General features: G+C 40.4%; 1 protein-coding gene and 1 long non-coding RNA gene across 4 annotated transcripts in view; one reads left to right on the top strand and one right to left on the bottom strand.

Annotated features, from left to right (window-relative positions):
• The first annotated feature begins 3,993 nt into the window (after nucleotides 1-3,993).
• LOC130272798 (uncharacterized) lies at nucleotides 3,994-10,010 on the top strand. Its single transcript, XR_008843752.1, has 3 exons — nucleotides 3,994-4,063; nucleotides 9,709-9,771; nucleotides 9,855-10,010. It is a non-coding gene; the product is annotated as an uncharacterized LOC130272798 (long non-coding RNA).
• Nucleotides 10,011-17,457: 7,447 nt separating this feature from the next.
• Nucleotides 17,458-22,139, bottom strand: part of NSUN2 (NOP2/Sun RNA methyltransferase 2) — a 152,983-nt gene continuing 148,301 nt past the window's right edge. For all 3 annotated transcript variants that reach the window (XM_056520921.1, XM_056520922.1, XM_056520923.1), the window contains exons 18-20: nucleotides 21,138-21,276; nucleotides 19,258-19,297; nucleotides 17,458-18,018 (exon numbers count right to left, since the gene is read on the bottom strand). In XM_056520921.1, the coding sequence (XP_056376896.1) occupies nucleotides 17,655-18,018; nucleotides 19,258-19,297; nucleotides 21,138-21,276 (543 nt within the window). In that variant the 3' untranslated portion in view covers nucleotides 17,458-17,654. The remainder of the gene's footprint in view (nucleotides 18,019-19,257; nucleotides 19,298-21,137; nucleotides 21,277-22,139) is intronic.

A 22,139-nucleotide genomic window follows, 5' to 3' on the forward strand; every position in this document is an offset into this window, starting at 1 on the left:
CCTTCCTATGATGTTCCACTTCCCAATCAGCTCTGTGATTGGCTGAGCAGGGAGTGAGATGAACAGGGAGGAGAAAGAACAAGAGCGCAGTGCAGCGCTAGGGAAGATATGGGGGGGGGGGGGGGGGTAGTACAGTCTTATGCAAATGTTTAGTCCCCCTGACAATTTCCATGATTTTTATTTTTAAATAATTGGGTGTTTGGATAAGCAATTTGGAACAACAGGTATGCACACATTTGGACAAGCCAGCTTCATTTTGAAAGAAGATTGTTTCATTTGTGGACTGATGAAACAAAGTTGGAGTTATTTGATCATTACAAGGCTCATTTTACATGGTGTCAAAAGAACAGAGCGTTCCAAGACAAAAATTTGCTCCTCACAGTAAAATCATGCTGTGGGGCTGTGTGGCCAGTGCCGATACTGAGAGTCTTGTTAAAGTTGAGGTTCAAAAAACTAAAAATCACGTAACAAGATAAGGTTATACGTAAACCGATACTTAAACCTAATGGATCAATTAAAGAGAGAAAATAAGGAAGGTGCCATAAAATATACCTTTTAATCTAGATGGTTAAAACTACACCAAAAAATGATTAGGTATGGGTGTGTGTCAAAAAGTGATACTGTCACCAAACAAAGAAAGAAACAGGGGATGTTAATGCAACTCCCGGACAATCATACCCAATGATCCCTAATTCTGTACACCATATATAGGTAATCTTAACCCCTTGCTATAGGCCCAACGCATTTCTGTTCAATCAGATGAATATAATAGATCGAATGTCATCAGGGGTATAGACAAAGCAAAGGCTAATGAATATACATATAATTTCTCCACAGAGAGGTGTCAGAAAAATCTGCAGGCTATGGTTATTTGTATAAATATGGGGTACTCTTCTGGTGCCCCATATGGCCCTCTTGTAACAATTTATTGGAACCATTTTCATTGTATATTATTACATGTGTGTCCAAAAATTTTATCTAGTCCCTCTCATAAGTGCTCACATTCACTATATTCATCACTACATTATCATTACTATTTATATTTAACTTCATAATTCATAATAATTTTTATAGTATTATTATATTCTCCATTACGAACCATTTTTGCATTATTTTGACCAATACATTATCTTTTATTTATTATTATTATTATTATCATACCCAAACTTATCTTACCTTCTAGATGAGCTTTACTTTATTCACTCTATTTACTATACTGTCCCAAACCATAATATTGGCAGTCCTGTATGTTAACTCTTGTCCTTGGTACCTCTCTGGCTTTCAAAACCAGTTGTTTCTAATATATACCGTCACCACTCGGCTTATTTTGGAGCCTCTCGGCTCCGGTAGTGAGCCGCTCACATGACGGAACCTGGAAGCGCTGTGCTATATTTAAGACACTGGCGCGCACACATGGCATGCGCTCCCCGGCATCAGACAGGCACCCTGCCACTGTAGAGTTACGTTTGGCACCACATCTATATTTAGTAAGTACTGCTTCGCTTCTTATACTGTTCTGGCAGTCTTTTGGCGTTTGGTCATTTTGACCTATTAATCATACGGTCCTTTATACATTCCCCTACGTGACTATGACAGTCCATTATACTGCGCTACAGAAAGGGTAAGCACCCATTTTATACTTCCTTACTGAGTGCTGCTTTCTGTTACTTTTTCGTTCTAGGGTGGATGATTTATCTTGTCTCCCCAAGGGTTTAGGTATGATAGGAGGAGAAGACTGTATCCCCTGGTATCTGGTATCGTCCAATTGGCAGGCTATCAATCCTGCCGGGGAAATATACATCCATGAAGGGCATTATCCTGTGATGTTCTTACTCCATTTACTTCTATTAAGGCCTACTGCTGCCTATATATAGATATGTTTTTTTCTGACGCCTCTGTGGAGAAATATGTATATTCATTAGCCTTTGCTTTTTCTATACCCCTGATGACTTTCGGTCTATTATATTCATCTGATTGAACAGAAACGCGTTGGGTTTATAGTAAGGGGTTAAAGATTACCTATATATGGTGTACATAATTAGGAATCATTGGGTATGATTGTCCGGGGAGTTGCAATAACATCCCCTGTTTCTTTGTTTGGTGACAGTATCACTTTTTGACACACACCCATACCTAATAATTTTTTGGTGTAGTTTTAACCATCTAGATTAAAAGTTATATTTTATGGCACCTTCCTTATCTTCTCACTTTAAAGTTGAGGTTCACATGGATTCCCTCAATATCAGCAGATACTTGAGAATAATGTAGAGGAATCAATCACAAAAATGAAATTACACCGGGGCTGGATATTTCAACAAAACAACAACTCAAACACTGCTCAAAATCTACTCAATCTACTGGCATTTATGCAGAGGAACAAGTACAATGTTCTGGAATGGCCATCCTACTCCCCAGACCTGAATATCATTGACAATCTGTGGTGTTATGTGAAGGGGACTGTCCATGCTCAGCAACCATCAAACCTAACTGAACTGAAGATGGTTTCTAAGGAGGAATGGTCCAAAATACCTTCATCTAAGGAAGTGTCTGGAGGCTGTTATTTCTGCTAAAGGAGGATCAACTGAATATTGATGTGATATTTTTGTTAAAGGTGCCCACATTTATGCAATGGTCTCCTTTACTTTTGATGCAGATTGCACATTTTTCTGTTCATTCAATAAACCCCATTTAACTATTGAAATATTACTGTGTTGTTCAGATGATATTTGATAGCTCAAAATTAATTTGCGGATCCAAGCACCCTTATATTTAGAAATGAAAATCATGGAAATTGTCAGGGGTGCCTACACCTTTGCATCTTTTATTTTTAAAGTGGCTTATGCTAAGCTTTTACATTTTTGCTGGAGAATATCTTTTAAATTAAAAAAATAATTTATAATCTAAAAAGAATAATTACAGGTATAGTCTTACCACAAAAAGGCAAAAATGTGCTTACCCCACAAGGCTACTTTGGGTAGTGCACCTCTAGGTGATTGTTGACTACTAGACATGCCTCTACAATACAATTTATGGCATTTTTCCCAGACTCTGAGATGGAGCGAGAGAAGCAGAGTGGTTGTTTGGATGAATTTCCCTCCATCCCTTCCTTTGGCTGCCCAGTCACCAGAATTATCGTCAATCAAATATAGGACCAGCAGGGATGCCAGCTTCAGTAACCCACAAAAGTGCAGGAACAGCCGCAACATCTGTGGGCAAACGTGCCACAGGATGTCATCCAAAACCAGTATGCTTCCATGCCCAACAGTACCTCATCTTGTATTTAGAATAACGGTGGGCAACAAGGGCACTAGAGCCTGCTTTCAATTCTGCCATTTTTTTCCCAATAAAGATAAACTTTTGCATCAAGATAATCACCTACATATGTCATTATTCTATTTTCATATACAAGGATATATTCAATCCCAACAACTCCTTTGTGCATTTTTATTATTTATTTTTGCAGTGATTGTATTAGTGTTTATGGCTTTGGTTTCTTTTAGGCTCCATTATTCTCTGTTCTCTCACTAGAGTATTTGGACGAAGGACTGAAGAGCTGGTGCAAATTGATGTCAAGATAACTTCTCTCAAAATATCAAGAAATTCAGCTGTAAAAATTCTCAGATGAATGAGAAATATATTTAGTGTCCTTGCTTGCAGCCAGCTGTAAATTAGTGTGTTTTGTCCTGCTACTACAGCCGGCTTCTTGTGCTTTTATGATAAGTTCTCAAGCAGGCAGCAATCTTAGACAGAAGTAGTTAATGTTGTAGACTAACAATATTCAAATTTTTCAGATGACTACCGGTACAGACAGGTAGTGCAGGTGACAACCATAATTACCTGGTCCCGATCCATGCTCCGATTCTTCCGCCTTATCTTCTGTTACGGGGCAGACTTTGAGCATGGGCGGAGCTTTGTGACATCACCGCAGCACTTTGCTAGCATCGGTACCCAGCAGAGAACTGCAGCTGTGACGTCACGAAGTCCCACCCGTATCCCAAGTCAGCATCGGAACAGACTATACGGTGGAAGAACCGGAGCACAGCACTGTCATCAGTATCAACAGGTAAGTGCAGGCGAAACTTATGACAGATTTTCTTTAAGTACATCTTGGAAAGGTCTTTAGAATGAATGAATTAGTATTTAGGCTGGAATCACCATGACATTTTGGAGACAGCAGATTATTTTGATTGCACTGTTCTACAAATAAATAAATAAATCAGAAATTAAATGTGCCATTTCTTAATGAATTTCACATGCTGAATTCAAACATAATGACATTTGTTAGTTGGCTCTAGTTTTCATGCAATGGACATTTTACATTTTTCAACTACAGGTAGTAGGCAAATAACACTGTTCAACAGGTAAAAAGTTGCAAGCATGAAAACAGCTGTTCTTACATAATTTTGGGTCGCTTAAAAGGAAAATAACAAAAAAAAATTATATTGGCTCAAGTTTTCATGATATAAGCAACCAACTAATGAAGTAAGGTTTATAAAATGCATGATGCAACTTACAGCATACAGGGCAAACTAGAGCCAATATACAGTCATGGCTGTAAATGTTGGCACCCCTGAAATTTTTCTAGAAAATGACGTTTTTTTTCACAGAAAAAGGATTGCAGTAACATGTTTTGCTATACCAAAAAAGGGAGGAAAAAAAGCAAATTGGATATAATGTCACATCAAACTCCAAAAATGGTTTGGACAAAATTATTGGCCCCCTTAACTTAACCCACCATATTTCACTGAAGGTACGGTGTTCTTTTCTTTGTAGGCCTCATTCAGTTTTCGGTAAACAGTAGAATGATGTGCATTACCAAAAAGTTCTATCTTGGTCTCATCTGTCCACAAGACATTTTCCCTGAAGGATTTTGGCTTACTCAAGTTCATTTTGGCAAAATGTAGTCTCTCTTTTTTATGTCTCTGTGTCAGCAATGGGGTCCTCCTGGATCTCCTGCCATAGCGTTTCATTTCATTTAAATGTCGACGGATAAGTTTGCACTGACGCTCCCTGTGCCTGCAGGACAGCTTGAATATCTTTGGAACTTGTTTGGGGCTGCTTATCCACCATCCGGACTATCCTGCGTTGACACCTTTCATCAATTTTTCTCTTGAGGGAGATTAGCTACAGTGCCATGGGTTGCGAACTTCTTGATAATGTTGCGCACTGTGGACAAAGGCAAATCTAGATCTCTGGAGATGGACTTGTTACCTTGAGATTGTTGATATTTTTCCACAATTTTGTTTCTCAAGTCCTCAGACAGTTCTCTTCATTGTCATGGGCCACTGTTGCAAAAATCTGTCAGACACCTGTGGGGCGTAAATGCTCACTGTACCTCTTATTACATTCTGTGAGGGGTGTAGTTTCCAAAATGGGGTCACATCCATTGTTCTGGCACTTTAGGGGCTTTGTAAACACACGTGGACTTCAATTCCAGACAAGTTTTCTCTTCAAAAGCCCAATGGTGCTCCTTCTCTTCTGAGCATTGTAGTTCACCCGCAGAGCACTTTACATCCACATATGGGGTATGTTCTTACTCAGAAGAAATTAGGTTACAAATTTTGGGAGACTGTTTTCCTATTTTCCCTTGTGAAAATGAAAAATTTAGGGTAACGCCTGCATTTTAGTGAAATTATTATTTTTTTTTCGTTTTCCCATCCAACTTTAACGAAAATTTGTCAAACACCTGTGGGGTGTTAAAGCTCACTATACCCCCCCCCTTGTTACATTCCATGAGGGGTGTAGTTTACAAAATGGGGTCACATGAGGGTATTTTTTTTTTTGCATTTATGTCAGAACTGCTGTAAAATCAGCCACCCCTGTGCAAATCACCAATTTAGGCCTCAAATGTACATAGAGCGCTCTCACTCCTGAGCCTTGTTGTGCATTCGCAGATCACTTTACACCCACTTATGGGGTATTTCTATACTCTGGAGAAGAAGCACTACAAAAAGTAGCTTTTACTCCTTAGGAAAAGGAAAAGTTGTGGGGCTACACCAGCCTGTTAGTGTAAAAAAAAAAAAAAAATGTTTACACTAACAGGCTGGTGTAGCCCCACAACTTTTCCTTTTCATAAGGAGTAAAAGCTACTTTTTGTAGTGCTTCTTCTCCAGAGTATAGAAATACCCCATATGTGGCCCTAAACTGTTTCCTTGAAATAAGACAGGGCTTTGAAGTGAGAGCGCCATGCGCATTTGAGGACTAAATTAGGGATTGCATAGGGGTGGACATTGGGAATCACTGGCGTAGAATACCCCTAACAGGGTGCCTCCAGCTGTTGCTAAACTCCCAGCATACCTGGACAGTCAGTGGCTGTCCGGAAATGCTGGGAGTAGTTTTGCAACACCTGGAGGCTCCACTTTAGCAACACTGCCATACAATACATTTTCATTTTTATTGGGGGGGGGGGGGGGGGGGGAGACAGTGTTAGGGGTGTATACGTAGTGTTTTACCTTTTATTTTGTGGTAGTGTAGTGTTTTAAGGGTACATTTGCACTGGCGGGGGTCTACGATGAGTTTCCCGCTAGGAGTTTGCGCTGCTGGGGAAAATTTGCCGCAGCTTAAACTTGAAGCAGGAAACTCACTGTAAACCCACCCGTGTGAATGTACCCTGCAAACCTCCAGCTATTGCAAAACTAAAACTTCCAGCATGTACTCACAGACCGTGCATGTTGGGAGTTGTACTTTTGCCACAGCTGGAGGCATACTGGTTGGAAAACCTTCAGGAAGGTTCTGTTACCTAACTCAGTATTTTCCAACCTGTATGCCTTCAGCTGTTGCAAAACTACAACTCCCAGCATGTACTGATCGCCAAAGGGCATGCTGGGAAATGTAGTTATGCAACTGCTGGAGGTATGCAACTACAACTCCCAGCATGCCAAGACAGCTGTTTGCTGTTTGGGCATGCTGGGATATGCAGTTTTGCAACATCTGGAGGGCTACAGTTTAGAGACCACTGCACAGTGATCTCCAAACTGTGGCCCTCCAGATGTTGCAAAACTACAAATCCCAGCATTCCCAGACAGCAAACTGCTGTGTGGGCATGCTAGGAGTTGTAGCTTTGCAAGATCTAGAGGGCCACAGTTTAGAGACCACTGCACTGTGTTCTCCAAACTGTAGCCCTCCAGCTGTTGCAAATCCCAGCATGTCCAAACAGCAAACAGCTGTCTGGGCATGCAGAGAGTTGAAGTTTTGCAACATCTGGAGGGCTACAATTTAGAGACCACTGTATAGTGGTCTCCAAACTATAGCCCTCCAGATGTTGCTAGGCAACTCACCGGCTTCCGTAGGATCCAGGGAGCCCCATCGCCGTCCTCTGCTGCCGCCGATCGCTGGCAATGGGTAAGTTGACCTTCGGTGCCGGACATCGCCGGTTCCCCCCTGTTCTGCCTGGAAAACAGTGGTCCAATAGCAGAGATAGGAGGTGTGGCACCCCTGCCACCTCACTCCTATCCCTTCAGGGGGATCGTGGGTGTCTTGGACAACCCCGATCCCCCTTATTTTCCGGGTCATTGGAGACTCTTATGACCCAGAATCGCCGGTCTGAATTCACCCTGGGCATTTGCACAGGGTGCCTGCTGATAGACATCACCCTGGTCTGATACGCCCTTGGTCCTTAAGTACCAGGGAGCGAAGGCGTACGCCCTTGGCCCCTAAGTGGTTAAAGGAGCATCACATGTTGGAAACAATTTTATTTTTCCACACTTTTGAAAGGGTGCCAATAATTTTGTCCAGCCCATTTTTGGAGTTTTGTGTGACATTATGTCCAATTTGCTTTTTTTCCCCTCCATTTTTTGGTTTACTTCCAATACACACAAAGGGAATAAACATGTGTATAGCAAAACGTGTTACTTCATTTTCTTGAAAAATTTCGGGGTGCCAGCATTTACTTTTGTTATTTTTGTTTTTACCACCCCAAAATTATATAAGAACAGCTGTTTTCATGCTCAACTTTTTACCTGTAGAACAGTGTTATAGATACGTTTTGACATGTCATAAGCAGGGCTGTGGAGTCGGACTAAATTTTGGGTACCTGGAGTCGGAGTCGGCAAACAAAGCACCGACTTAGACTCCTACTAAATTTGGATTGGAATAAAAAAAAGCAAGTTTAAATGTCCCAATTCACAAAAAGTTATAATTAATGACTTCTCTACTGTAAGATTATAGACCAATGCATGCAGTGCCTCACGTAACCGCAAAATGAACACGTTAAGTGACCGTGAAGAAGCATGCTTTTCATGTGCTTCACTATATGGCACGCAACGCACAATTAGGAGCGGCAATACTTATACTTTCCATAGTGTTGTGTTCTGCTGTTACAGGGAACCCATGGGTAACCTAGCCTCTCACTGATCAGGCATTAAGTTAATATGTTTTTTGCAGGATTAGAGACACTTGTATAAGTGAAGGGAATGGAGGATCAATAGTTCAAGACTGTAGCTGTAAATCATTAGAAAAACTGCTGCCATTCAGCTAAAGCTATAAAAACTTGTAAACTCCGATTGTTAGCTTAAACTTTAAACATGACTATGGGATTCTACTAGGGAAATCATGTTTTTTAATAAATGCCCCTTCCTGGATCCTCCCACTGCCCTATTTTCAGCAGCAGATCAGCACACAAAAAGGAGAAGGCAGCAGCTTCTGCCCAACTACCTCTCTCTGCTAGAAGAGCTTAGAAGAATTTGGTGGAACAGCTTCTTGGATTCAACTTTAAGCGTTTATAAATACATTTGCATATTAATACAGAGGAATCCGAGTCGGGGAGTCGGAGGTACAAAAAACTGTGGAGTCAGAACATTTATCTACCGACTCCACAGCCCTGGTCATAAGTTTGTATAGGTGGGGGTGGGTCTTCGTGCTGAAAGCCCCACCAAACCAAACTATATATATCAATCTATATCTATATATATATATATGGGAGACTACGTATACAGAATTGCCCTGTTATTCTAGTGGTCAGAAAGGGCATCAGAACCCTGATGCTCACTGATAAACTTAACGACATGTCAGATGTTTGTAACAGGAGCAAGCTGCAAATGGAATTCCACTTGGAATAATTCAGGGCAGAATTTCCATAGTGTGCATGGGCCCCAAATCCTTTTATATTTCCTCCTTTTATATGTATTTTTTTATTAAGCAATAAAACCTATGGGAGGATATGTCACAAACTGCTACACCCAAGTAAAAAAAAAATGGTGTTAAAAATGCCACACTTATCGCACACTGTGCTTTTCAGAACCTACCCAAAGAAACAGTACAAGTGGAGAAAATCTATGCAACCGCAGGGAGAGAGAGGAAAAAAAAAGCGTTGTAACATTATAAGTACTGAATTCTATATTACCCTACTGACGTTCAGCTAACATCTGGCTGCAGTTTTTTTTTTTTTAACCACCAAAAATACAAAAATACAATACTTCAGCAAAAAAACAGTCACAGACCCGCTCAGCCTATCAGTGGCGTAGCGGTGTCTAGCCATTTTATTTTCAGCATAAACTACACTGTAAAATATTCCATGAAAAATATCAAGAAAGATCTGGTGTTTTTCCTTGTGTACCAAGGTCATGATAAAGGGTACTAAACCTGCTTTCCACACTGAAAACAAGTTGGACATGTCAGGAAGCACTTGGCAGATAATTCCAAACCTACAATAAAGGTCAATTTGAACATCGCTCTGAAATATTTCTTTTAATTTTCTTTGTCTTATAATAGATCTTGTGAGCACAAGCGTGAATGAAATGATCTGAAAAAGCAAATATGTTCTTCATCGGCATGGTAAACATGAACATTACATTGTCTTATTAACAGTTTATTGAGGCCATTTCTTTAATAACACATTTATGTTCTTTTTTCCCCAGCAATGTAGAACATCAAATCAAGAATTACATTTAATAGAAAACATATAATTACACCGATGTTGAGTGAAATCCTTATATGCTTATTCCAGGATTGGAACACCCTTAGAATTCTAAATGAGAGACCGACAGTGAAGCAATGCTGCCCCCTAAAGCTTGTCTGATGTATGCATCTTTAGTATCATTACCATTTTAAAAAGTATACAGACAGCGGGTTATTTTCTGAAACACACAGTAAGATCTTTAAATATTTGGTTCACATTTGTAAGTGTGAACCTAGTGATAATTTGTATATTGTGTATTGTAGAAACTGTGAATAATAGAAACCCAGTAAGGCCTTATATACATATACTGTATATACTCGAGTATAAGCCGACCCGAATATAAGCCGAGGCCCCTAATTTCACCCCAAAAACCCAGGAAAAGTTATTGACTCGACTATAAGCCTAGGGTGGGAAATACATCATCCCCCCCTTCATCATCATCACCTGTCATCATCCCCCCTTCATCATCACCCTGTCATCATCCCACACCACCCCCTTCATCATCACCGCTTGTCAATGTCTGATTAACAGTGGTCTTCAACCTGCGGACCTCCAGATGTTCCAAAACTACAACTCCCAGCATGCCCGGACCGTCATCGGCTGTCGTACAAAACTAAAAGGGGGAGGGGGGCTGGGTGATGACGAAGGCCCGGGCAGTGGTCTTCAACCTGCGGACCTCCAGATGTTTCAAAACTACAACTCCAAGCATGCCCGGACAGCCGATGGCTGTCCGGGCATGCTGGGAGTTGTAGTTTTGAAACATCTAGAGGTCCGCAGGTTGAAGACCACTGAGGGCGGAGAGTTCACTCGAGTATAAGCCGAGGGGGGGTGTTTTCAGCACGAAAAAATCGTGCTGAAAAACACGGCTTATACTCGAGTATATACGGTATATGCTTTACTTATTCATATACTGTACATGGCTTTTAAGTCTTCAGAACATAAATGGCATACTTACTGCTGAAGCTCTCAAAATTAATACCAATCATAAATCCTACTGTACATCTCCAATGGGTATTCTAACGCATATATATAGTCTATTGATTACACATTAAAGCCTTTAAGGTTCTGACGTGCTTACTTTGAGCGCACAGAAGCTCAATAAGGAAAAATCTTCATTCTGGGAATAGTTGTCAAAGCTTTGTTTCTTTCAGGCCCTAGCGGCCAACTATAAATCCAGAACAGCCTATTAAAGACAGATCTACTTTTATAACTTGTATATACACGTGTGCTAAGAAAGTTTGCATACCCTTGGTGAATTAATAAATGTACCATTTTAAGAGAAAACAAGAGCAACAGTCAAAACACTTCACGTTCAACTATAGGTTCTACTAAAATGGCACAATCATAAAACAAAACATGGCAGCATGCATACCCTTAGTTTCTAATACTGTGTATTGCCTCCTTTAGCATCAATGGCACAAGCAAACTTTTGTAACAGTTGTCTAGGAGACCATGAATTCTTCCAGGTGGTACAGCTGCCCATTCAGCTTGAGGATAGTGGCTCAATATTAACCCCCTTAACGACGCAGGACGTAAATGTACGTCCTGGTGGCGTGATACTTAACGCACCAGGACGTACATTTACGGCCTGAGCATAACCGCGGGCATCGGAGCGATGCCGGCATCATGCACGGCAGGTCCCGGCTGTGGATCGCAGCCAGGGACCCGCTGGTAATGGCGGACACCAGCGATCCCACGGATGTCCGCCATTAACCCCTCAGATGCCGTGATCAATACCGATCACGGCATCTGCAGCATCGCGGTCACTTAACAGGATGATCGGATCGCCCGCAGCGCTGCCGCGGCGATCCGATCATCCTGCAAGGCAGACGGAGGTCCCCTCACCTGGCTCCGCTGCCTTCCGGGAGTCTTCTGCTCTGATCTGCCTTCCCGCAGACCAGAGCAGAAGATCCCCGATAAGCCTGATCAGTGCTATGTTCTATACATAGCACTGAACAGGATTAGCAATCGAGTGATTGCTTTAAATAGTCCCCTATGGGGACTATTAAAGTGTAAAAATTAAAGTTAAAAAAGTAAAAAAAAGTAACAAAAAAATGTGAAAAACCCCCTCCCCCAATAAAAACGTAAATTGTCCCATTTTCCCTATTTTACCGCCAAAAAGTGTAAAAAAAATTATTTTACATACATGTTTGGTATCCTGGCGTGCGTAAATATCTGAACTATTAAAATAAAATGTAAATGATCCCATACGGTGAACGGCATGAATGTAAAAAAAAAAAAAGTCCAAAATAGCTGCTTTTTTATAACATTTTATTCCAAAAAAAAAATTTTATAAAAAAAATGTAATAGAAGTTTTGTATAAGCAAATATGGTATTAATAAAAAGTACAGATCACTGCGCAAAAAAATAAGCCCTCATACCACTGCTTATACGGAAAAATGAAAAAGTTATAGGTCTTCAAAATAGGGGGATTTTAAATGTACTAATTTGGTTAAACAGTTTGCGATTTTTTTTAAGCGCAACAGTAATAGAAAAGTGTATAATCATGGGTATCATTTTAATCATATTGACCCAGAGAATAAAAAACACACGTCATTTTTACCATAAATTGTACGGCGTGAAAACAAAACCTTCCAAAATTAGCAAAATTGCAATTTTCTTTTTAATTTCCCCACACAAATAGTATTTTTTTGGTTGCGCCATACATTTTATGAGAAAGTGAGTGATGGCTTTACAACGGACAACTGGCCGTGCAAAAACAAGCCCTCATACTAGTCTGTGGATGAAAATATAGAAGAGTTATGATTTTTTGAAGGGGAGGAGGAAAAAACGAAAACCTAAAAATAAAATTAAGAGTCCTTAAGGTCCAAATGGGCTGAGTCCTTAAGGGGTTAAGACAAAGGGTGTACCTGTACGCCCTTGTCCCACTTCCCTTCTATGACACACGCTCAGGATCTGATAACAGGAGGTCATGGGGGGGGGGGGGGGGGGTGGACCCGTGGCTAATGCCGGACATCACCAATCGCAGTGATGCCCAGCATTACCCATTAGGTCAACTTTGAGCATATGTTCACATGTTAAAACACACTTTCCGGCTACTCAGCAGTGTACTGATAAGCTGAAAGGACGGCAGGATGGCCCTTACGTGCCTCCTCGCCTAATCCAACTGTCCAGTCAGCCTCAGTAGGCTGGAGAAATGGTTCACCGATAACACCGATTAAGGCTATGCTATAGCATAGCATTGAACAGTGTATGCAATCTAATGACTATAAAATAGTGTAAATAAAGTTAAAAAAAGTTAATGATTTAGCCCCCACATATCCCTGTATACTGAAAAATAAAGTTATAGGGGTCAGAAGAGGACATTTAAAAAAAAATAAAAAATTTTTTATTTTTGTACAAAAAGTTTACAATTTTTTTAAAGTAGTAAAACAAAATAAATCTAATTTGGGTATTGCTGTGACCATACGGCCCTACTGAACAAAGATAAGGTGTAATTTTTAACAAAAAGTGCACTGCGTAGAATTGGAATCCCCCAAAATTAGCAAAATTGCGTTGTTTTTTTTGTGTGTGTATTTCACCATAGATTTTGTGGTGAAATGATTGATGTCATTACAAAGTAAAATTGGTGCCACAAATAACGAGAACTTAGATGGGTCTGTAGGTTGAAAATATAAAGCGTTATGATTTTTAGAGGATGAGGTGAAACATTTTTAAAACCGGATGTTCTTAAGAGGTTAAGGTCAGGAAACTGCGATGGCCGTTCCAGAACGTTCACCTCTTTCTGGTGTAACCACTGGAAGGTCAGCTTAGCCTTGTGCTTACGGTCATTGTCATGCTGGAAAGTCCAAGAACATCCCATGTGCAGATGAATACAAATTTTCTGCCAGTATTTTCTGATAACATGCTGCATTCATCTAGCCACAAATTCTCACAAGATTTCCTGTGCCTTTACAGGCCCCTGGCATCTTATTCCCCATCCAAAGGATAGGGGATAAGATGTTAGATTGCCGCGGTCCCGCTGCTGGGGACCCCGGGGATCGCCGCTGTGGCACCCTGCCATCATTACTGCACAGAGCGAGTTCGCTCTGTGCGTAATGCAAGCGATACAGGGACCGGAGCAGTGTGACGTCATGGCTCCGCCCCTCATGACATCACGGCCCGTCCCCTTAATGCAAGTCTATGGCAGGGGGCGTGACGACAGCCGCGCCCCCTCCCAAAGACTTGTATTGACGGGGGCGGGCCGTGACGTCACGAGGGGCGGAGCCGTGACCTAACAATGCTCCGGCCCCTGTATTGCCCGTCATTACGTGCAGAGCGATCTCGCTCTGCGCAGTAATGATAGCGGGGTCCCCAGCAGCGGGACCCCGTCGATCTGACATCTTATCCCTTTATCCTTTGGATAGTGGATAAGATGTCTAGGGGCGGAGTACCCCTTTAAATGTAATGTAGTCTTACCTGATTCTCTGCACTAAATGTCCACATGGGGCTCTTTATGTTGGAGAAACAGGAGAGAGACTAAAAGTAAGGATGAGGTCCTATCCACACACAATAAGACAGGAAAACACATCTACCCGTGTTCAAACATTTCTGTAGCCCAGGACATAATGAAGATCATATGAAAGATGTAACATTAAAAGGCGGTGTGTGTCATACCATAAAAACCCTTAGCAAGTTCGAATACTCACCCATGTAACATATATGATTTATTTTGGATCATATCCACAAGACTATTTTGTCTCTCGCTCGAAGAAATGAAAACATTTTTGTTATGTAGGTCGACAGTTCTCTTCTACTCCCCATAGCTTAGTATCTTGCCTGCTTAGTGCATCCATGTGTGAGCTAAAACGGACTATACTCAGACACTAATTGTAATTTAAAATGCCACAGATGTGGGAAAATAACCTTTGATTGCCACTTTAACCTCTGTGTGTCACCTTGATTAAAAAGGAGCAAAACAACTATGTGATAAGCGTTTTCACATAATCACTTAGTGGTGGGGTATGACCTAAAATCAATATCACGGTATTTTTCTTAATTATGGCGGTATCACGGTATTACCGCTCTCCTACATAACCCCCCCCCGGTGTTAGCTACACATGTCATCCCCGACTCTCCCCGCCTCCTCATGGGTCTCACCGGCTGATGTTGGCCGCCAGCTGCTTTTCGTGGAGGGAGGGAGAATTCTAGTATACCGCCGGGGAAGGAGCGCGTTACACGGGGAGGGAGTGCGTTACACGGAGAGGGGCGCCGGTTACAGAATTCTCCGCTCATCATGCACCGAGTAACAAGCGTGTCCTCGGCTTCCTGTCATGCCCGTACACTCTGGAAACTGCCTCTATGGTTCTGGAGGACTGTCAATACTCCAGAACCATAGATATAGTTTCCAGAGTGTGGTCCCCAGAGGGTGGTCTCCAGAGGCTTCTGTCCATCCCAACAGCCTTGACGGATTCCCGGTTCAGGCAGCATAAAAGTGATGACAGGTTCTCCTTAAAGGCTAGTGAAACCTTTACACTTTGTTTCCTGAAAGCAAATTTAACCCCTTGACGACCATGAGCATATTATTTACATCCGTGGCCGGCTCCTGTTATGTGAAGCGTGCTCAGGAGCTGAGCGCGCTTCGTACCTGCTGGGTCCCAGGACCCGCTGCTAATACCAGACATCGCCGATCAGGCTGATGTCCTGTATTAACCCTTTAGACGCCACGATCAAAGTTGATTGCGGAGTCTAAACCGGGAGAAAAAACTACCGGTTAGCTCAGCGGAGCTGTTCAGGATCACTGCGGTGAAATCGCCGCGTCCCAAACAGCTGAGAGGATAGCGGGAGGCGCCTTACCTTGCTCCTCCCTGTCAGATTGTCGCTTGATTGCTCCAAGCCTGAGATCCAGGCTTGAACAATCGAGCACAGATAACACTGATCAATGCTATGGTATGGCATAGCATTGTTCAGAGTATGCAATCAAATGATTGCATGTAATAGTCCCCTATGTAAACAAAAATAAAACAAAACATGTGGTATCGCCATGTGGGTAAATGTCCGAACTATAAAAATATAATGTTAATGAAACCACACGGTCAATGGCGTACACGTAAAAAATTTAAAGTGTCCTAAATTGTGTAGTTTTTGTCACTTTGTGTACCCCAAAAAAGTGATCAAAAAGTCCCATCAAAACAATTATGGAACCGATAAAAACTTCAGATCACTGCACAAAAAAAATAGCCCTCATACCGCCCCGTATACAGAAAAATAAAAAGTTATAGTGGTCAGAAGATGCCAATTTTAAACATACTAATTTTGGTGCATGTAGTTATAATTTTTTTTTTAATTGTAAAATAAAAAAATAAATTGGGTATCATTGTAACCGTATGGACCTACAGAATAAATATATGGTGTCATTTTTTACAGAAATGTGCACTGTGTAGTATCGGAAGCCCCCAAAAGTTACAAAATACCTTTTTTTTTTCAATTTTGCCCCCCAATTTTTTTTTCTGGTTTCGCCATACATTTTTGGGTGAAATGACTGATGTCTCTCATATTGGTCTGTAGGTGCAAAATTGAAAGCATTCTGATTTTTAGGTGATGTGGAAAATATGAAAGTGCAAAAATGAAAAAACCTATGGTCCTTAAGGGGTTAAGCAGTTTTCTTTACTAGTCTATATTAAAAATATCCTACCACTTAGCTTTTACTTGGAGAAAGAAGATAAATCCATCAGCTGGACTTTGTTTTTTCAGTGTTAAACACAACAGCAGGGGGTTACACACCAGCTCAGATTGTGGAAAGGGTGGCGAGAAATCATGAAGGATAGCTCAAAAAGGCTATAGATAGAAAAGAGCACACAAAAGGGGAGAATCACATATGCTGTGTACAACTGTAGAGAGAAAATAGGGCTCACACAGCAAGCTGCAGAAAAGCTGTACAGCTGTGGGCACAGCTCAGTCCCGCTGGGAGTAGGGGTGTCTGATACTGTATACAGCATTGCACTGTACACTGCTGTATTCTGTACAGCCAGCGGAGATGCATCCCTACTTACCTTCTTACATGCCGTGGGTCAGCCGACCTGCAACCAAGTCACTGGGTGATACCCTGAAGGCAGTAAAAAAATAAAATAAAATAAAAAAAACGCCAGAGTTTTTAGAAAAGGGAATTTCCACAAAGATAAAACGCCCAAAAAATGCTGCAAAAAGTAGTGGCATTTTTTGGCGTTTCTTTCTGGTTAGAATGGGCCGAAAAAATGCGTGGAAACCTAGCATGACTTGTTATTTACTTGTGGGCAAAATCCTTTAATATGTTATAGCTGCAAATTGCAGCTTAGTCCCACCAATGAAACTGAACACAACCTACTAATGGGCTTTTGCCACAGAGTCGTAGGAAAACTTTTCTAAATTCTGAATTCTATCCTCCTCTCATATTCCTATTCATGCTGCATTACAGAGTTGTTTCTAGAAGCTTACATGAAACAGCATGTGAATGTAGTTAGCCTTGGTTCCAGTGTTGTGTGACAGGTGCATGACCTCTCTTTAGAGAATGCCATTTGCTTTTCTCTCTCTCTACATTATCCAGTAAGCATCTTGAAAAGAAATCTATAACTCAGTCATACGTATTTTAATATTTTTATTTTTAAACAAATTGTATCGATCTTGGTTCCTTAAGAACAAACTTAAAATGCACATAAGCAGGTTTTGACCTCAGGAGTGAAAATATAAACAATACTTACAGGAAAAAATAGAATTCTTACATAAAACTAACAGTCACAACCATAAACCGTGACATGGTCCACTGCTCCGATTGTTCATGTTCTTAATGATTCTCACTATTTGTGCCATTGGCAGTAGACTCCTCTGTACTTACTGAGGCATCATCATGCTTTTTATCACTCGCATCACTGCCATCAACATTCTCAGGTTCTAGATCCCCATCTCCAGATAATAATTCTTGCTGCTCTTCCTTCATGCAACCAATATCCATATCCTCACTGTCCTGCTGGTCTACGGCAGCATCGGGTTCTGCAGATGTCTTTTCTGTACCTTCCTTGTTTTTGAAAATTTCCACTCCCATCATTCTCAAGTAATGCATTCTCTCATTTTTTGGCACAAATGAACGTATTGATGTTTTACCTCGCCACCCACAGAGAACAATGGGGCACTGAAGTGTGTCAGGTTTCCTAAAAAAAAAAAAAAAAAAAAAAAAAAAGGAAAGTCACTTGAGATTTACAATGCAAGAAAGGCGATATATCACCGTCCATACATCAAGCCACAACATAACACACAACCAAAAATAAAGGTCTACAAGTAAAGTTATCACATTATCTACACAAACCCGAAAATCTTAAAAAGGGGTTTCTGATAGTGACGTGTTAAAGGGATACATTTTATATTTGAGAGGTGTTCAATAAATTCTCGGAATGGACTTCCAGTGATGAACTCATAAAATGTTATATATATTATATATATATATATATATATATATATATATATATATATATATATATATATATATATATATACATACACACACACACACACACACACACATATATATAATTGATAACCCTAGAACGACTTATTATATCGAAAAATAAAAAAAAAATTCTTAAAGAGAAAAAAAATAAATTAAAAAAAAAAAAGTCCCCACCCCCCAAAAAGGCAATAATTGTCAATTCCAGCTCCTCATTATTGGAAAATTGTCTTCCATTAAGCTTTTTTATTTATTGGGAAACCAGTAGCAATCACTGGAGGCCTTGTCCAGGCTAAAGGATGGATGACTAATTTCCTGGAATCCAAGTCTTGCCCAGCAGCCCTAGCAACTTGTGCAAATTTGGTTTTGTCTGCTTACTATGATCTCCCACAATGGATTGTGTTCACAACAATTGCAATAATACTTATGGTCAAAACAAGCTAAAATTTTACATTTATACCCGATAGGGAATGAAATACTTATTTCAGGCTGTGTTTACATGCTGCAGCTATTTACCGGTAACGCAGCTTATAACTGCATACGGTTTTGCTGTGAACAACCATTTGCTGTAAACCATATGCGGTAATTAGGTAATTATCTATCTAACTATCCACAGCGTGTGAACATTGCCTCACTAGGTACAACGCAAATCAATTCAGAACAATTAGAAGTGTGTTTTTCAAGATTTTATTTGTTGTTACTCATTTAATTGTCAGCGGGCAAACATACAAGATCAGCAGGGGATCCAATAATTTTGAATTTTATATAATATATATATAATTTAATTTATTTACATATATGTAATTTATTGTAATTTATTTATACGTAAGAGCCAATTCATTCATACTTTACCAGGAGGAACCCCGGATAAACAGCACAATGCAGAGTTCTGAGAAAAAGGAGAACATGACATGGACACTACTACATACAATAAGCATTTACTTACTGTGGATCTGGCTCATATTTTAGGATGATACTTCCCATAACTAAAAGTGATTAAAGAAAAAAATATTACCACCATACATATTTATAGGCCAGCTCTGTTCTAGCCAACGCAAACTACTCCGGAGTTTGGAGGATTAAAATGTTCTAAACAAGTATTGTAGAAAGTCTATAGGACATGAAAAGATAAGTTAAACTGCAATTAGAGAGCATTGTGGTTATAAAATGGAGATTGGCACACTGACAGCGCTTGAGAAGAAATGCTGTATGTGGCGTGCAGAAAGAATAAAAAAATCAAAAGATAGATTTGGTCTTTTTAATCCCACAGCCTTCTGTTGCAGTGTTCTTAAGCTCTTGAACATAACTGTGTTACACAACAGCCTGGAAAGGCAGAATTTAAAGTCCACAGGGGAAAAAAAAAAACCTTTCACAATACTTACATTTGTCAAAAACAACTTAAATCAACTTAAGGAGACTCATCAAGGTTTTAAATGAAAAATGGTTATTTACAAAAATATAATAAACAAAAAAAAACACTAAATGTTACCGATAAAAACTTTTTTTTTTTTTGCAAAGAACGGCTTTATAAAGCGTGCACATGTGATGCTGACGTACGCTGACATGCCTCAAAAACAGGGCATCCAAACTTCCTAAGGGTATGTTCACACGTACAGGATCTGCTGCATATTTTTGCAGCTGATTTAGCTACTCATTGAAGTTAATGGGTAGCAGAGGCCGCAGCATAAAATATGCAGCCGATCCTGTACGTGTAAAAAGACCCTAAATGATGAATTCTAACTTGCTTTATACAGATTCCTCCAGCCTAATGTCCTAGTTATTACCAGAAGATGTTCCTTCCATTGGACCAAAATTCCCTGCATAGCCAAAGCAAAATGATGAACACTGAAGGGAGATTGGGATCTTACTAGATATTGGTTAAAGGAGAAGTATCGCACTGAAAAAAGTATCCCCTATTTTAAGGCTAGGGGATAGGTTTTAGATCGCGGGGGGGTGCGATTGCTAGGATTCCCCTCGATCTCCTGCATGGGAACCCAGCTCTTCCAGCAGTAGGCCCCCGCAATCTTAAACTTATCCCCTATCCTTCAAATAGGGGATACGTTTTTCTGAGCAATATATCTCCTTTAATAAATGGTATGCAGTAAGCTGGTTTGTGCATGCTGGTAAATTTATTGCTTAAAGCACATGTTTTGGGTAAATGAACAAGATAAGTTGTCCTGTGTACTCTATTTCTGACCATGATATAACAAGGTTTTCACCAGATTTCTGCTCTGCAGACTCAATCTCCAATTTTAAAGGGATATTCCAGGCAAAAAATGTTATACCCTATCCAAAGGATAGGGGATAAGATGTCAGATCGCGGGGGACCCACTGCTGAGACCCCCGCGCATATCCTTGCAGCACCCGCATTCTATGTGGGTGCTGAATCTCCAGTTTCGGAAACCTCCGGGTTTCCTGGACTGGGGCCATGACGTCACACCTCACCCCCTCCATTCATGTCTATGGGAGGGGGAGTGATGAAACAAAATACATTTTATTAAGCCATTTAAGGTTTAATATTATGTTGCATGCTGTTGCTACATAGAGCTCAACAGAGCCTGCTATACATTAACATCTTTTAGCTGCCATGTGCCAGAAGTAGGAAGACCTTGACTATAACTTACGAGACAAACCCTCAACAGTCAAGTGGTCATTAGTGCTAATGTATATACAGACAGTGAGCTGCGGGCGCTCCATTAGTTCATCTCTCCTCAGCCAAACAGCTGAATGTATGAGCAGTGGAAGGATGGGAGGCAGAGAAAAAACCTCTAAGTCTAAGTAGGTATAACTATATACAGCAATAGTAAACTACAATTATTTACTCACCTAAATCTTTCGTTTGCTTTTGAGTTTCTTTACTGAATTTACTGAGGAAGGGATTTTCCTGAGTAAGAAGAACCTTGATATCATCTACAGAAACTGTTACAACTCTTGACTTAATGAATGGATAAATTGTATAGATTCCCTAAAAATGGAAGATGACATAAGTATATAATTAGGCCTCCTCCACAATCACAAGTGTACAATTCTCAGCATATACTGCAAAATAAAAAAAAACTAACAGTTTAATCTATAGAGCGACTTTTACCTATACAATATCTCAAGGAAAAATACAGCCTGCACATTTTTGTGCAATGCAATATTTTATTACATCTTTTCATAAGACAACACTACAGAAATGACAGCCTGATACAATGTAAGGCAGCGAGTGCATAGCTTGTATAACAGCCTTTATTGTTGTGTCCCATCAAAATAACTCAACACACGGCCATTAATATCTAAACCTTGGCAACAGAAGTGAGTAAGCAGAAATGTAAATTTTCCCTCCCTGTTAAGTGACTCTCTAGTGTTAAATTTGGTGTTCTCACTCTCTCACACTCTAATAATGGTCACTAAAGGTTCAACATGACACCTCTTGGCAAAGAACTCTCCGACGATCTGGAAAAAAGAATTGTTGCTCTACATAAATGTGGCCTAGGCAATTAAAGGATTGAACCCTGAAACTGAGCTGCAGAAAGACCATACAACGGTTTTACAGAACAGATGGTTGACTAAAGAAGATGAGTGCACATGCTCTGCGTCTTATTCAGAGGTTGTCATTGGGAAATAGACAATCGGGGTGTGACAGCAACCAGGTGAGAAGTACAAATACAAGTGTGTCTTACCTACCCTCAAGCATGTTAGTATCATGGTCTGGGGCTTCCTGGCACTTGGGAGCTACAATTCATTGAGGGAACCATAAATGCCAATATGTACTGTGACAAACAAATGTAGCGCATGATCCCCTCCCTTCAGAGACTGGGCTGCAGGACAGTATTCCAACATGAT

The sequence above is a fragment of the Hyla sarda genome, chromosome 5 (assembly GCF_029499605.1).
Source record: "Hyla sarda isolate aHylSar1 chromosome 5, aHylSar1.hap1, whole genome shotgun sequence".
Lineage (NCBI taxonomy): Eukaryota > Metazoa > Chordata > Amphibia > Anura > Hylidae > Hyla > Hyla sarda.